We start from the raw sequence: 17391 nt of genomic DNA, 5'->3' as shown, positions 1-17391 counted from the left end.
AAGAAAATGGCCCGCAAGGGGAGTGGCACTATTAGGAGGCGTGGCCTTGTTGGAGGAAGTGTGTTGCAGTGGAGGCCAACTTTGAGGTCTTACACGTGCCCAAGCCACACCCAGTGAGACAGGCCAGTTCCTGTTGCCTGTGAGTCAAGTTGTGAGAAGTCTCAGCACCATGTCTGCCTGCATGCCGCCATGCTACCACCCACCATGCTCCACGCTCACCCTCTTGGATAAGCCACACCTACATCAGCTTGACTGTGAGATGGACTTTGAACAAGAGTTCTTCTTTTATCAAGCCAACTTCTCCGAGTCCTCTCTCTTGCCTCAGCCTCATCCCTCGATTTGACCATCCTGCTGAGCGGTCGGTGTGGACCCCCTAACACGGCCCCATGTTTCAGGACTTCTCTTGTTTTAATGAAGCCCTCTTCTAAGTTCATAGCTCTTCTTTTCTGGTCAAAGAGTCCCAACACACAGAATGAGCTTGATTGTGCATCCAGCTCCTGGGGAGGTTCCAGAAAATTCTGTGGTTAATATGGCTGGTCAACCTGATAGGATCTGGGGCCACCTGGGAGATGAACCTCTGAGCATGTCCGCTAGGGAGTTGCTAGGTGGGGTTAACTGGGAAGGACTGCCCTCCAGGAGCTGTAGGAAGTACCCTGTGGCCTGGGGTTCTAGACTGAATGAAAAGGAGAGAGCTAGTTGTGTGGGCACAAGAACAAGCCGGCTGTGCCTCCCACCCATCACCACTGTGGGTGTAGCATGACCAGATGCCTCACGCTCCTGCCGCCATGGCTTCACAACAGCGATGAGTGTAAAAACCTTCAGTTGCCTTTGCCGTGACAACCAGAAAAATAATGAACACAGATGGGTACCACATCAAGGCTTCCTAAGCTGCTGAGACAGGAGTGGCCTGTCCAGGGCCGAAGCCTGGTCCTGCTGTTGACCAGACCTCTCTCCCACTGAAATGGAAATACAGAAGCCACTGCCCTACACAGCCACTGGGACTCACATAGTTGAAGGCGGGAACCTTCCATCAAAAGTTGTCCTCAGGCACACGGTGGTACATGCTCGCCCACACACATGATAAATAAATGTAATAATAACAGTGCATATGCAAGTGAAGTGCTACAAAGTTCAGGTTGATTACTTGAAAGTCAAAAGGTCACTGGGAGGAAATGAACATTTAAATTTTTTGCTACACAGTCTCTCCTTTGCACATTTTTGCTTTCAAATATGCTTTCTATAGTGTTGATGGCATGTAACATGTAGATGCTACTACCATGATGGAGGTCTCTCATCTTCCTCACTTGACCAACTCCAGATCCCAATCCTGACAGTTTTTAGTCTTTTGGACGTGTTGAGGGGACTTGATTCAGATTGGGTCAGCAAGGCTGGCAGTTCTGCTCTTGACCAGTAGGGAGCAGAAGAGGGAAGCAAACAATCTCCTTATGGGGAAAATGACTTGAAACTAACCCAGAAAGGGCTGTCCCAGAACTGCAAACTGTCTTTCTTGCCAGTGGTCCTGGATGTTCCTCCTAATGACTAGGGTAAAACAAACCGTCCAGAAGGACTGAAAAAATGGGAAGCGAGCCAGCCACCCCCAGGCTCATATTAAGAGGTGATGTTTTTCACCTGCATGCTTATCTCATCTGAAGACGATAGAGGTCGGCTGTGGACAGTCAGAGGAACCCAAGGTGGTCCTGAACTCTGACCCTTGCTTTGCTCCTTCTTGAGCCTCAGTCTCCCTGGTTGAAATCTGAGTGTACTTGGGACCTGAGAATCCCATAAAGCTTCAAGTATAGTTGTTTGCCTGTAACACGATTGATAAAAACCCAGAGGTAGATATTGGGGCTCAACCTGAAGGTCAGGAAAGCCAAACAGCCAGACAATGGCTCTTACCTCTACCTCAGTTTGAAATGGCAAACCTGCCTCCAGGAATCTCAAAATGAGACTGTGTGAGCGCTGTCTCTTCCTGTTTTATATTCCTCTCTAGGACTGGGATTAAAGGTGTGCACCACTACCACCCGGTTTCTATGGCAAACTAGTGTGGCTACTGGGATTAAAGGTGTGGGTCACCACTGCCTGGTCTGTAAGGCTGACCAGTAGGGCTGTTTTACTCTCTGATCTTCAGGCGAGCTTTATTTATTAAAATACAAATGAGACATCATTACAGGTTTCAGTGTTTGCCACAAACTGGATGGATTCTGATGTCTGCTGGGTGCTGGGCTTTCTGAGCAGCCTTGCTGCTGCTGCCGTCCGGAGGGAGTGTGTGCACTGTGGACTCCAGACTCTTCTCAATGTGGTTGAGTTCTGAGTTTGAGGTTTTCTCTCATCACGCAGAACTGGCTTCAGGCTGCAGCACGAACCAGGATATGAGCCTCCAGTCGCATCTCCCAGAGTGCCACCTGCATCCGCTCACCCTACCTGCTCTCCCAGGCACGTCATACACCTGCTCCAGCGCCATCGCTGGATCAAAGCCTCTGCCCTGTCACGTCCTGTATGTGCCCCGTGCTCCCTTCTGCCAAGGCCTTTGTGCAGGTGGTGGATGGGACCACGGACCAGCCTCCCTTTCCTTGTTTGCAAGATAGACAGCATGAACCCCTTGAGAGTTGAGACTGATGGGATGGGGAGGCAATGAAAATCAGCACACACCGCTGCCTGCTTCCCCGTGCCCATTACAGAAGAAAAACCAAGGCAGGCAGGGAGGGAGGGGGTCCAGGAAGCGGTCCAGATGTACAGCCAGATGTGATGGAGGCAGGATTGCCACCCAGAGCTGTTTGCCTGCAGTGGGAACATCTGTTGGCTTAGCCCAGGTTTACTGTCCCCCGTCAGTGAGGCCCCACACGCCCTCTGTCTCTCTTCTCTTCTCTTCTGCCCTACATCTGTCACATCTGCAACTGTGGATTCCTAGCCATCGCCTTGTTTATTACTGTCTTCCCCAGGAACTGAAGCCCTATAAATGCACACCCCTGGGATGTCTTTTTATTGTCTCTTCTATTGTGTTGTGTGTTTTGAGACAGAATCTCACTATGTAGCCCAGACTGATCTTGAACTAATGACCAATCTGACTTAGCCCCCCAAGTACCAGGAAGCCAGGCAGGTGCCACCAGGCCTAGCTTCCATTCTGTCTTGTTCATGGATACCCTAGCTTAGTCCAAGGACTGAGAGAAACTTCCAGAACACCCAGAGGGGTTCTCTATGAGGGTATTAAGGAACAAGCCGAGGGACCGCTGGTGGGGCACTTGCGGTAGTACCTGGTAGTACCACTCTAGTACCTGGGCCTGGATTTTGTACTGGGCACCACAAACATCCCCACAATGGAGGAGTTTACGCCCCTCACTGTCTAATGAGGTCAGTTCCCTTCTCCCTGGAGACTCTGCCCCCTGGGAGGGAAGCTTTAATTACACGCAGAGCTCCAGGGCCCCCTCCTCTAGAAACCCTGCCCGGTGGCATGGCCAGCCTTGCGTCCCGAGCGGGAGAATGGAGCAGGCATTGGGTTTAGACACTATGAGAGTATCTAAAAACCTCCCCAGTAATTGGCAACTGCCTAATCACTTGCTATAATTAGGAGAGCCTGGAGGCTCAGGGCTGTTCCGAAGGTTTAGGAATCGGGAAGCTTAGAAGGCAAACAGGCTCGCTGCAGCTAACTCTAAGGAAGAATGGAAATCCACATCCCCTGGGAACACGTCCCTTCAAAGCATATTCATAGTTCCTGAAAAGTACCACTTTCCTTATTAACAGCGGCTAGGTTTCTTTTTTTTTTCTGGTAAATTTTCTTTTATGTAAAACAAATGTACAATTCCCACCTGCTTAGCCAGTGAGTTTTCATGAGCTAAACACACCTGGTGTCCGGTCCCCAAAGCTCCCTTGCAGCCTCTCCCAGTCCCTGCTCTCTTCCCAAGGGTAATCATGGTCCTGATACTGAACATGGTAGATGGGGCTGGCAAGATAGCTCAGATGGCAAGGTGTTTGCCACACAAGCATGAGGACCTAATGTCAACCCCTGCACCCATTTAAAAGCCCAGGTATGATGGTACGTACTAATAATCCTGGGACTCAGGAGGCAGAGATAGGGCAGATCCCAGGGGATGGATGGTCAGCCAGCCTAGCCTAATGTGCAAGTCTCAGGTCTTAGTTTCAAAAACCAAGGTGGACAGCTCCTGTGGAATGACACTAGAGGCTGACCTTTGGACTTTGATGAGAATACACACACCCCTATATGTGTGTATTACATATATATATGCATATATATGTGTATGTACATACATGTACATGCATGTACACACACAAACACAGAGACAGTTGTTTTGGGTTCTCATGCTCAATATATATACACATATACAAGCGTGTACACACACAAACACAGAGGCAGTTGTTTTGGATGCTCATGCTCAAAGGCTCCTGTAGCCTAGCAGGGTCCCTGAGTACTGGGAAGAGGGGGGGTTCCATGGCTGCTTGGCCTTTTCTACTGGTGTCACCAATGTCTGTCAGGCACTTTTGCAGGCCCAGTGTCTGCAGGTAATTTCATCTTGTAAGAGAAGCCGAAGGCTGTAGTTTTTGGGGGAAATCTTAGATTCTTGAGTGTGGCCAATGAGGAAACGTTGGCACACTGTGGTGCCAACTTCATCCAAGCCAAACCAAACATGTTTCTGGCCTTATCTGGACTGCGGGCTGCCAGCATGGGGGATCTGGAGGCCTTAGGCCCACCAGGGAAACAGGTGTGAAGATAAAGATCACCGTTTAGAATAAGCCACTAACCCTGGGGGTCAGAGAGGGACAACCAATCACCAGGGCAGCAGGAGTGGAAGCTGAAGCTGGCAGCACCGTGAAGGGCACACAGGATGAAACAGGAAGGCCACTGCAGGCAGTGGGAACAGCTTGACCAACATGCAGTCAGGGACGACAAAGGAGTTTGGTGTTGTCGTGGCCGTGGGGAGGTGAGCAGAAGCCAGGGATGTTTGAACCTGCCCTGCAGGTGAGAAAGGGCTGGTCCCTCAGGCAGTGGGTGCAGAGGTGGCAGTTCAGATGAAGGCTGGGGCCAGGGGGCTGTTGGCAGGCCTTGGCTATGGCACCAGGTTGAACCTGCACCGGCTCCTGTCTGGGGCCAAGGTCATTGAAGCTGTGATTGTTACCTTTCCCTCTTTGAAACGCAGAGTTTCCAGGCTGCCCTGGAATTCATAATCCTCCTGCCTCAGCCTGTGGGGTTACAGGGTGTGCCACCCTGCCTGGCTGCAGCTCTGTCATTATAAGGTATGAAAATATCTGTTGTATCCACGGGGCTGGCTTATGCCATGAGAGGCATTTCAGGAAGGCAGACTAGCCTGGGGATGTAGCTCCTCCTACTGGTCTCTACCCTCCCTCTGGTGAAAGATCCAGCAAGCACAAAATCAATTCGAACTTGAATTTTCCCTTGGAGCCCCTGACCTTGCATACGCCCCTGTCAAACATCCTCACATCCTGGGCTCCGTCCTGCTGGGATGGAACAAATCGTGCTGGATCTGCTTTTCAGACCATCTTAGGATGGACTCGTTACAGCTCAGTGGTTCAGCATTTGCCTGGTAGACATGGCCCTGGGTTCCATCCCAAGCGTGGCCAAAAGCAAAGAAACAAAAATAAACCCGGAGCTTCCTTGGCCTTTGCACCATCCTGTCTGAGCCCCTGGTATCACTTAGCTACCCCCAGCTGGTCTCCCTGTCCCAACCTTTGTCCACTTGACAGCTTGGGTGCTCTTTTCCTGATTGTTAGATTTGGTCCAGACCCTTTGTAGGACTCCACGTGACCCAGCGAATGACCACATAGATTTCTATGATCCGTCCCTTTCTCCTGTTCCCTTTCTGATCCTTATTCAGGCTGTGCTCCCTCCCCCCACCCCAGGACCATGCAGACTCCTGCCTCAGGCTTCTGCACTGGCCCTTCCTTCCCTTGTTAGGAACTTCCCTTCCCTGGCAGAGCCTCCTGGTGCCTCCTTCACCTCCTTCCAGGCTTTGCTGCAATGCCAGCTTCCTATGAGACCTTCCTCCAAGCTCCACCCACATCCACACCCCACCACCCCACTCTTTACCCCTGTTCAGTCTGCCTTGGCCTTATTAATGTCACTCATGTTTTCTCTTCTTCTCTGAGCTGAGCATACAGTGGTTGCTCAGCGAGCAAGAAATTAGGCGCTGTAGACAGGATGTCACAGCAGCGCTTCCTCTAGGTGTCACTTAAAAGAGTAGCCCCTGGTACTTTCTCCTCTGGGCTCCCCTTGCTTTGAACCCCCCAGGACATGGTTCCTGGCTTGAAAGGAGTGTGTCCTGCTACGTGGACATGACTGAGTCTCAAGGCCAAAGGCCTGTCATGTCAGCACACATCCCAGGCCAGGATTTAAATGTGGGCAGGCTCAGATGACACACACCGTACGCCTGGCGAGGGCAACAGATTCCTTGTGGTTGTTCATCTACATTACCCAATACTGGATGGCACCATTGCGATCCAGAAGTTCTCCCTCTCAAAATAGTTGGAAACTCCTTGCTTGGGGCTGGAAAGGGGCTCTGAGAAACAAGTGCAGGGTTCCCCTGGCCACCCTCACCCCAGTTCTTACCAGAGATATTGCCCACAATGCTTTAGTCTCTCCTGCCCCCAGGCAGAGTGGCAGCAGCTGGCAGTGTGTGGAGCTCACCCACAGGAGTAAGGCAATTCATAATCCGTTAACCTTGAATTCTGCAAAGCCTGCCACTCGGCAAGCTGGGGGTGGCTGGAGTCATTCTCGGCTTGGGCAGAATTCAAATTAGCTCCTGCAATCAATGTGCAATTAATGGTTGCACACCCTGGGCATCTAGGCACTGTGCCCCATGCAGTGGGAAGAGCGAAGGGTGTAGCTTATCATGTTGGAGGCAGAGGTGGAGATGGGGGTGCTCACAGATGAGCAATCCTAGTTTGCGAAAGAGATGCTAAAAAGGTCTGAGTTTCGTCAAGTCCTTGGCCCAGATATTGCTAACCATGTTAGCATTTACTGAGTGCCTACTGTGTGCCAGGTACCTTTCCCACCCTGACTCTGGGGAACAGTCTTCCCTTCTTATAGATACAGAAATTGAGGGTCAGATAGAGCAAGTGTCTTGTTCAAAGTCACACAGCTGGTTGAGACCTAGATTTACCAGACTTCAAAATCAGGATGCTTGACTAACCCTGCCCAACCAGTTTTAAACCTTCAGCATTCACAGGCCCTTCAGGGCACCCTTTTTGGTGACCACAACTTGCCGTCCTTTTTGTGACCTCCTGGGTCTTGCTGTTTGTTCTGGATCTCTGGTGTGGCCAGCCTGGATGGGGAAGGCCTGTGTGTTACATCCTACCTACACTTGGCCTCTTCTGCAGGTTGCTGTTTTGCAAGCGTTCTGCCCTCTGGTGTGATAACAGGGAGCCTGTGAGTGGGGATTGGTCTCAGACATCAAAGGTTACCAGGGGCTAGCCTTTCAAATGTCGTGGCTCTGCACCCCCAGGCCTCCAGGGTCTTCCAGCTTTTGCAGAGGTTTCTTATAGCCTGAATGCTATCTCTACGGGGACCCACAGACGCTGTCTTGTCGCTCAGCTGGTGGGGCTCTGGGTCCGGGGTAAGAGATCTTGTCCCGCCTTGAGTGTTTGCGCCACATTCCCGTGGGCTCCTGTGGGAGCGCCTTGCCTGGGATCTCTCACTTGTCCCTCTCCACTCCTGTGCGGCTCTGTCCCCCGCCCGCGCCCAGTGTGGCGCGCCCCCTCTCAGAGAGAGCGCGGGCGGGCGCTGAACAGTGTCGCCGACCGCCTGCAGGTGTCTCCCCACGGAGGGGCGCGCGTCCCTGCGCCGTGGCCGCTGCCAGGCGCCAGCGGCTGCTCGCCGAGGCGCACTCGCGCTCCGGGCTCCGGGCGCGCTGGTCCGCTCCACTCCGCAGCCCCGACCGCCCTGCGTCCCTGTCGTCCCGCGTCTCCGCCAGGGGCCATGGGCCTGCGCCGCGAGCGCCATCGCCGACCGCAGGCACCCGAACCCCGGGGCGGGCGCTGACGCGGGCGCCGCTGCCAACTTCGCACGGAGCTGCGGGCGGCGCGGGAGGCATGAAGACCAGCCGCCGCGGCCGAGCGCTTCTGGCCGTGGCCTTGAACCTGCTGGCGCTACTCTTCGCCACTACCGCCTTCCTTACCACGTACTGGTGCCAGGGCACGCAGCGGGTGCCCAAGCCGGGCTGCGGCCAGGGCGGCGGCGCCAACTGCCCCAACTCGGGCGCCAACGCCACCGCCAACAGCACAGCCGCCCCCGCCGCCGCCGCCGCCAGCCCGGCCGGTTCGCCCTACAGCTGGGAGGCGGGCGACGAGCGCTTCCAGCTGCGCCACTTCCACACCGGCATCTGGTACTCGTGTGAGGAGGAGCTCGGTGGCCCGGGTGAGTGCTGGCACGGGGCTCCCCCGGGACGCGCGCCCGCAGGTCCCGGGCCGGGAGGTGGGCGTCCGGGTCCCTCGCGAGCATCCTGGCTGCGGGTCCCAGGGCGCGCGGTCCCTCCCCGGCCTGAAGTAATTTCCTCGAGCGCCCCCTCTCCTCGCTCCCATCCGCCCCGTCGCGGCCCTGGAGGGGACGGTGGGGGCCAGGGAACCTCTGCTAGGAGCGACCCCTCCCACCGCAGATCCACGGAGCCAGAAACCGAAGGGTTCTGCTACTCCTGTCTCCAAGCTGAACCTTTACCACAGGGCTGGGGAAAACAGGGAGTAAAGGGAGCCCGATGGGCACCCCTATTGCCACAAGCCAGGGAGTCCTCAGTATCTTGGAGCTCTTCTGGGAGTGTATGCCATGAGAGGGAAGAGAGGCAGGCGGGAAAACAGGGACAGCTCTGGGCCCGGGGCTTGAGAATCCAAGAAGTCTTGGCTCAATATAAGGCTTTTTGTGAATTGGGGAAGGGGGCTGGCTTTTCGGAAAGTATGCAGAACCCTTTTATTCCCCACACTTAGGCAGCCAGGGCTGAAGTGAATACCCGACGCTGGCAGCAAGGCTGGAGTGCTCAGGGGACTTCTGTCTGACAGGGGACTGTGCCATATGGTGGGTGGTACTGGCTGTAGACTCAGCCCACATCTTGTCCGCAGTAAGCTACTGTCCTGGCAGGACCCGTGTGGAAGCACTGTCTCCGCTTTTGCTTAGCTTTACCTTCACCACACTCGGCATAGCCTGAAATTTCCCGGACCAGTCTTTAGTTACTAGGATATATGTCCCCTTTCCCCTTAAGATGTCACTCTTGTTAGGACTTTGCTGTGTGTCCCGTCCTCCCCACCCCCACACTTCTGTGTGTTGCCAATAAATATTTGCAGTGTGATATGCAAAATGGAAGTGTTGGGTGGGATCTAAGGCAGAGGGGACTGGAGGGAACCTGTGTTGCCTGCTGGGCCTTGAGGGAGATGGAGGTGGGCAGGCCACTGAACTTCGCTGTCACTGAGCATGCTGGCTTTTTGCCAAAGACACAAGCTATTTGGATAGGACTTGAGGTTTCAATTTGGCGTGGGAATGGCCATGGATCCCCCTTCAACTGCAGCTCTTCCTGAGATCTGGGAGGTCCTGCCTAGGGACAGGCCACCTCGTAATGCCTAGATGGACCTTGTCCCTGGCAGCCTGAACTACTCTGTCCCTGCCTCTCTAGTGTGTCTGGGCTCCCAGTGGATGGTTTGATGGTTCTCCTGAAAGCTGTGGCCCAAAGCTCTGTAGTTCATTCCTCGCTCCATGCTTGATGTCCAAACTTGGCTGCTGTGTTTAAAAATTATTAACAGAAACATATTCAAAGCAATGTTAGCCCCTGGCATTTTGAGCGTCAAGCTCTGCTAAAGTTGTCACCTGTGGAATCTTGTTACATCTGTGTCACCTGTGGAATTATTGTTCCCGCCTCTGGGCCAGGCAGCCACTTGTGGGAGACCCATTTTTCAGATGAAGAACTTGATGCTCGGGGGGTTGATGAAGGAGCTTGAATTGTCTTCTTGGTGGCTAGGTAATAACCAGAGAAGTGATGGAGAAGGGGCTCTGTGCATTTGGGGTCCTGAGACAGGGGTACTTATGGCCAGCACGAGACCTTCACCCCCAACCTTAGTCAAAATGCCCCTGGGTGACCTGCTGGGTGGAGAAAACCCAACTACCTTTTTCCCTTGGTTTCTGTTGGCTACACTTGCTCCTCCCAGAAAAATCACAGTTTTCCTCCCCCTGAGCTTGGCAAATAGTTGCTAGTGAGAAATTTGGGAGGTCAAAGGTCATTCAGATGGGTCTCCCTCGCCTGCTGCTGCGCACAGCCCCCAGATCTCGCCTTCATCACTGAGCTCCAAAGGGTGTCAGGGAGTACCTGGCCTCAAAGTTTTGTTGCCATGACAACCTGTCTTCTGGGTTCCGTGATGATTTTCTTTTCTTTTTTTTTCCTCCAAGAGGGAAAACATCCCAACAAGGCCTGAGCAAATCGGGCCCTACTCTCCCTCGCTGGCTCTGCAGCCAGGGAAGGCCTGGCTCCCCATCCGTGCAGATGGGGGCACTCTGGTGGGGCTTCAGTTTGGAGATCCACCCTGGCTCACCGGATGCTCAGCAGGCCCGCCCCCTCGCTCCCCAGCCCTGCTGTTCTTGTCTCTCTACTCCTGGACACCTGTGTGGGGACATCTAAGGCCCCCTTTCCCACAGATGACTCTTCAGCCTACCCTGAACAGACACACAGTCAACAGCCCCAGTACAAAGGGCTCTCTTCTCCTCCCTCCAAGAGAAGGCATGGGCGTCCTTGCATGCAGCCAGAGGAGAGCAGCCCTGAACAGAGTCTCCAGTCCCTTGCTGCAAATTAGATTTTTTACTGAATTTGATATTTAGAAGAGCTGGGAGGAGCGTGGAGGTGGGGCAAGGTCCCGGCTCGGGACTTCTGCTGACTGTTGCCTATGTGATGTGTGGGCCTCTGCCCTGTGTGTGTGTGACCTGAGGATAGGGGTGTCTCAGAAAACCCAAGGTCATGGCATCAGGGGCCTGCAATGCAAGGCTGGCTGAGTGGCATTGGAGAGAGAAAAAGGGGCAGGCACTGGGTGAGCAGACGGTGTGCAGGCAGCTCCAAAGCGGAAGCAGAGACCCTGGACCTGTTGATTTATACAGCCTGACTCTGGGCTCAATCTGCCCTGTGTGGGATGGGGGATGGATGGGTCTCCCTCTTGCTACCGTGGGACTGTGTCCAGAGCCTCTGCTTGCCACCTGGCAGATGGGGAGGGGAGCAGCTCGCCCCACCCCAGGTACAGGGCTCAGTGACAGCATGGGGACTGAGCACTTCACACACCAGCCTTACTTCTCCTTCTCTGGTCTGAGACATTGCATCTAAGCCCATGGACACTGCCCATTCCTCAGACCCTTCCCACAGTCCTTGGCACCCAGAGTCACGAAGGCCCTAGACTACTACACCACATCTCAGAATGCCTCCCTTGCAGCCCCCGAGTCTACACTCCAGGCATACTGGCTTTTACCACAGCAGGCTGCCACAGCTCTACAAATCTTTGCACATCCACCCAAGAGCAGGATTCATTTGCTCAGACACTCCCGTTCACCTGACAGAAACAGACCCTACCTTATGTTTTCTACATGCTCTTTGTTTGTTTGTTTGTTTTTCTGGGTTCTGACCATCGGCCTTATGTCCACCATTAGTCAACAGCTCTTGTTCATTCTGTTGGTGAACTCAGGGGTTGATGCCTAGAATTCTCTTTAAAGATTTACTTATTTTTATTTTATGTATGTGAGTGTTTTGGCTGCATATGTCTCTGCACCACAGAAGTGCCTGGTGCCTATTGAGGCCAGAAGAGGGTGTCAGGTCCCCTGGAACTGGAGTTACAGACAGTCGTGAGCTGCCACGTAGGTGCTGAGAATTGAACCCATGTCCTTGGGAAGAACAGCCAGTGCTCAAAACCACTGAGACATCTCTCTAGCCCCTGGAGTTGACTCTTGTCTGTGCTTTCTGTCGCCCTATATGGTGCTTGGGTGGCTGTGCACAGTAGGTGTTCAACAGAACTTTGTGGAATGTGTATTCGTTGGTGTTGCTGACTCTTGGGATCAGTTCTTCCAGGCCCAAGTTGCTTCTTGCAGGGTGACCCACACTTGCCAGCGCAGGGGCTACCACACACTCCCTAGAGGAGGCATGAGTCCAGACCCTTGCGATGCCCCTCCACCCCCCCCCCCCGCGAGGTTGCTAGTGCTTAAGACTGAGTGAGTGTCCACTAGACAGGTTTCTTACTGGGAGTGTGTGAAGGGTGGACTTGGGCTTTGAAAGGCAACATAGCCATCAGCAAGTGTGACCTCCTCTTGTCCTCATAGCAACAGGTGCTCTGACCATTCCTTCTCCAGCTGAGACACTGAGAGGCACAGTGACTTGCCCAAGGCCACGTATCTAGCAAGTGGCCGAGCTGGGGTGTGAACCCAGACAGGAGGTCCACTGTGTGCCCTCCCCTCACCCTCTTCACTCCATTGTATGCCTCGTAACCCACCTCCCATTCAGTCAGCCTCCCCAGGCTCCTCCAACCAGCCTCTCTTCAGCACTATGCCAGGAGTCACAACTCCTGGGTCTGAGCCCAGACTCTGCTGCCAGCTTGCTAAGTGGCTTTGGAAGTCACACCCCTTTCCTGTGTCTCTTTGCTGTTTCTTTGCTTGGGTATAAAAAGAACATTTGGTGTTGGTTTCTGCTGTGTGACACAGGGGCCAGAGTGCTGTTGTTAGGGCCACAGGCTTTAGAAGCAGTGGTTCTAGTCCCCACCTCGCCTCTTACCTGCTGTGTGACCTTAGGTGGCAGTTTGTTTTCTCTGAGCTTCAGTTTCCTTGGCTAGAGCAGAAGGAGCACCCTTGACCTCATGGTTGAATCACCGGGTTTAACATCCTTTCTGTGGTCCAATCTGGTATGAGAAGCCGCAGGCCAGCAGTGAGGGGCGTGTCCAACTTTAGTATCTTGCGGTGTCTTAGCCCGCATCTGGAAATGGAGGCAGCTCACAGAACCACCTGGACTTAGGGCAGATCTGTGTTCACTGGACCCGGGTCCTACTGCGGCATCTACAGTTTGCCCTACCCACCCTCCTACCACACTACAGATAAACACAACAGTTCCAAAGCTCAGGCCCCTAACCCTGAAATCCCACAGGACAACCTCCCCATCACACCTCATGTCAGAACCTCTGGTGTCCTGTCCACTCTTCCATGGCCAGCTCAGTCTGACCTCATCCTGTGATACTGACCGAGTCTCTCCTGGGTCCAAGTGCACCTGGCTTGTATCTTGGGAACTATTAAGCCAGCAACCAAAGGGGCTCTGTTAGATCCAAGCTGGGTTGCCTCCAATGCCTTCCATCTGACTGGAGCTTAGCTGGATACTCCAGTGTTTTTGAGGTTCTCAGGACCCTCCCGGACCTTTCTGGCCTCCTTTCTTGGCTCTTTGTCCTACTATAGCATCCCCCTTGCTAGTTATCCAACAAACTCAGGCGCTCCTGTCTCAGGGCTCTTACACTGACAGAACCTAGTGTCTGGGCATGCACCCAGCCAAACACAGTTTCTGTTCTTGCTGTGGCACCTTTCCTTTCTGGATCGTTCTGTTGAGTCGGTGACCCCTGCTCATCCCTGCCTCTCTGTTCCCCGCTGCTCTGAAAGCTGTTTGTCTATGGCATTTCGCTTTCGTTTCTCTTTTCATTGCCTTCCTCTTCCGCTGGGACGCTATCTCTGTGGGGACACAGATTTGGACTGCTGCCACTCAGCAAGGGACAGTGGGATCTTGTTGAATGTGTTGGGGGACCTCGTATCACCTCAGGCCAGACTGCTCTGTGTTGTTGTTCACAGGGACTTATCTTAACCTTTTCTTCCCTTGATTCCCCGACTCCAGAAAAGTCTAGGGGACCCGAGGAGCCAAAGGGGCTGGTGTTGCTATTTACTAAATTTGAGGGTGCTGTACCTCTGACCTCTGTAACGCTTATGGGACATGGTGGGGGATTACACTGATGCCAGGTGACAGACTGATGTGAAGGAAGACACCATTGTTGCTCTGAGGGGAGCCCCAGACCTGGGTTTACCTGCTGCCTGAGTAGTAACATTGGTATCCTTGTCTGACCAGCTCAGGACCCCCTGCAGCCTGCATAATCTCTTGATTCAACCCTGCTTCTCCAGTCCCACTTCTGCTCACTGATGACCTAAAGTTCCCAGGTGCCACTAACGTCTCACTAACGTCTCCCAGGCTTAGGGCCTTTGCTTGGGCAAGTCCCTCAGCTGGCATTCACTCCTCTGTCCTTGGAGGTTCCACCCCCAGCCTCACCAACCACTGCCTCCTTTAGTCAGTCTCACTTCACTGAAATGATTTGCTGATTTCTGGACACTTTTATAGTTTGTGTTGCTATTTGATTGCTTGTTTATCGACACATTGTCTCACTGTGTAACCCTGGCTGGTCTGGAACTTGTTATGTAGACCAGGTCTGCAGCCAATTCAAGGAGCTCCACCTGCCTCTGCTGGGCCAAAGATGGGTGCGGCCATGCCCAGCTGCAAGTTGATACTTTATATCTCTAGTCCTAATGTGCTCAAGTGAGCATCTGCAGAGCGGAGACCAGATCTCACTGTCCTAAGGTCTGGGGTCCTCTGGAAGTGTGTGTCCTGTGGGTAGGAGCTGACCATTGCTTGGCCAGGTTCTCAGGTCCAGGGATGGGATGGCCTGGGTGGGAAGGCTGGTGGGAGCGGGTACAGCCCTGAGCAGAGCTTTTCATAAATCCTTCCTGGTTGTCAGGGGAAGCTGGGGTTTTGCTACTTCTCTGGGAAGCAGGGACAGCAGTGAGGCCATTTGTGTCACTTCCTTCCCGTGCTTCTTCACTGCCTTCTGTCTGCCACAGTGGGAGTCCAGGATCTGTCTAGGAACAGTTTGCGCAGTCCAAAGATTGATACAGCCCTGCCTGCTGCCTTTCCGCTACAGATGGTGGCAATGGGGTCCAGATGTGGAGGTGGCTACTCACACCGTCCAAGCTTGCCATTTGGAGGGGTTTGGCTGTGAGTGCAGGGCTCCTGATGGTGGTGTGTTGGTTGGGTTTGTCAAGTTGACATAAACTAGTGTCTGACGGAAAGAGGGAACTTCAGTTGAGAAAGTGCTGCCATCAGATTGGCTTGTAGGCAAGCCTGTGAAGCATCTTATTTTATTTTATTTTATTTTTTTGATTTTTGAGACAGAGTTTCTCTGTAGCTTTTTGGTTCCTGTCCTGGAACTAGCTTTTCTAGACCAGGCTGGCCTCGAACTCCCAGAGACCCGCCTGCCTCTGCCTCCCGAGTGCTGGGATTAAAGGCGTGGCCACCACTGCCTGGCTTGAAGCGTCTTCTTCTCTCCCATCCCCTCGTCCTTCCCTCCCTCCCTCCAGACCTCCCTTCCTTCCTTTCTTTCTTAATGGTTTATATGGAAGAGCCTAGCCCATTGTGGTGGTGTTCCTGGACTGTATAATAAAGCACACTGAGCAAGCCATGGAGAGCAAATCAGTACAAAGTCTTCCTCCACAACCTCTGCTTCAGGTCCATCTCCAGGTTCCCACCCTGAGTCTCTGCCCTGACTTCCCTTCAAGACGGGCTCTAAGCTGTAAGGTGAAATAAAGCCCCCCCCCCCAGGTTGCTTTTGGTCGTGGTGTTTATCACAGCAAGAGGAAGCTAACTAGGATGCGGTCACAGGATGAGGAATCCTACTGGACTTTAAGTGGAGCTGGGAGAGAGTGCCGTGGCTCTTGTCCTGTGTTTCAGCTTCCCAGGGTCAGTGCAGCCATAGAGAAGGAAGGGAGATAGGGGCACAGTGGGGGTGGGGATTGCAGGCAGAGTCTGAGAGGGACACAGAGCAAGGCTGAGGCAGAAATGGGAAGCAAAAGGGGCAGACAGAGTCAGAACCAGATGAAACCAAATAAATAGGAAAGGAAACGCAAGGAGACAGCTGCTAGCATGCTCCCCATACACAAGCACACAGGCACACCCCCCAGATGTTCGCAGGCACACTCGTGCACACACACACACGTACATACTTGTACATGATCACGTTCACACACACTCATGCACACACAACCTATTCGTACATGTGTACACCCATAGCCTATGCATCCATGAGCATCTGTACACAAATATCTATACATATCATGCTCACACATGCTTTCACACACATGCATACTCATGCATATATCTACATGTCTCCATTTATGCACACATACTTCTGTGTTCTCATATACCTACCCACCAGCACACATATTACCCATGCATCTGTATACCCATCTGTATACATGTCTACACCTGAATACACATGCCCCACGCATACCTACACATGCACAAACATATCTCTACACCTAACACACACCATGTCATCATCACTTGCACATACACACCCATGGGTGTGCAGGCTTCTCTGCAGTGTGCTAACATAGAAGCTTTCTGTTTACCCCAGGAGTAGGGGGGCTGAGCTTCATGGAGGTTCTGTTTCTGATCTGTGGAGGAACTTCCACGCTGGTGTCTATCGTGGCACTGGGCCCCCTCAGTGAATAAATCCAAAGGGTCGGAAGCTCCGTGGCTTTCAAACCTAGTTTGGTTTTCCCTCTGCTAATGAGGACTCAAGGGCTTCTGCCCAAATATGAGCCTTCACTTGCTGCCGAGTTCTTCCCGACCCATGAACACTTTCCAAACTTGCCCTTCTTTGTAACAAGACTTATTGGGAGGATTTTTGTCTCCCATGATATTTACTCCTTCATTTATTTGTTCATCCACTCACTCACCCATTCACTCACTCATTTGTTCATTCATTCATTCATTCATTCATTCATTCATCCTACCATGCAGCTACCCTGAGCCAGGTCCTCTCTTGGATATCAGGAATGCTTAGAGACCTGGTGAAGCAAGGCCCTTGAGGAACTTATAGTTCTGTGGTGAGACAGGCAGATCATAAAATCAGGGGAATCAACAGTTTTGCAGACTCTGTGATCTGGAAGCATTGAGGCAGCTTTGGGTAAACTCGGATACTCTGACAAGGTAGGGTTCCGGAGCAGGTTAGCTTAGTTGTTTTTAATCCAGTCTCACTGTGTCATGCTGACCCTGAGCTTGCAATCCTTTGGTCTAGCCTCCCCAGTGCTGGGATTACAGGTTGCCTGGGATAGCCCCAGTAGCATGAACTCGTCTGTCGTGGCGGGGCTAGTCTGTCTTCTTGACTCACACTTTACTGAGTTGTGCTTTCTTAGAAGATTATTTTTTCAGCTGGAGGTTCATGTGTATTGCCTAGATGTTAGAATGGAGAGGGAAAATGCCAGCTTTTCCGTGAACTTCTGGTCTTCAACTCATGCAAGCACGAGTTTTCCTTTCCTCCTGGTTTGTTTTGTGAGAGCGGCTGAGGTGTGGCCCAACCCTAACCATTTGCTGCTTCCCATCCCTTGCAGCCTAAACGGTGGAT

General features: G+C 52.9%; 1 protein-coding gene across 2 annotated transcripts in view; it reads left to right on the top strand.

Annotated features, from left to right (window-relative positions):
* The first annotated feature begins 7841 nt into the window (after positions 1–7841).
* The window catches only part of Gsg1l (GSG1 like), a 205189-nt gene continuing 195639 nt past the window's right edge, over positions 7842–17391 (top strand). Inside the window, exon 1 of one of the 2 annotated variants that reach the window (XM_026781551.1) lies at positions 7842–8383. In XM_026781551.1, coding sequence (XP_026637352.1) covers positions 8059–8383 — 325 coding nt within the window. In that variant the 5' untranslated portion in view covers positions 7842–8058. The remainder of the gene's footprint in view (positions 8384–17391) is intronic. The other variant, XM_013347743.2, reaches the window with a different exon arrangement.

Source organism: Microtus ochrogaster, chromosome 8, assembly GCF_000317375.1.
Source record: "Microtus ochrogaster isolate Prairie Vole_2 chromosome 8, MicOch1.0, whole genome shotgun sequence".
Taxonomy (NCBI): domain Eukaryota; kingdom Metazoa; phylum Chordata; class Mammalia; order Rodentia; family Cricetidae; genus Microtus; species Microtus ochrogaster.
The sequence above is the reverse complement of the archived record's forward strand: the minus strand, read 5'-3'. Positions and strand labels throughout refer to the sequence as shown.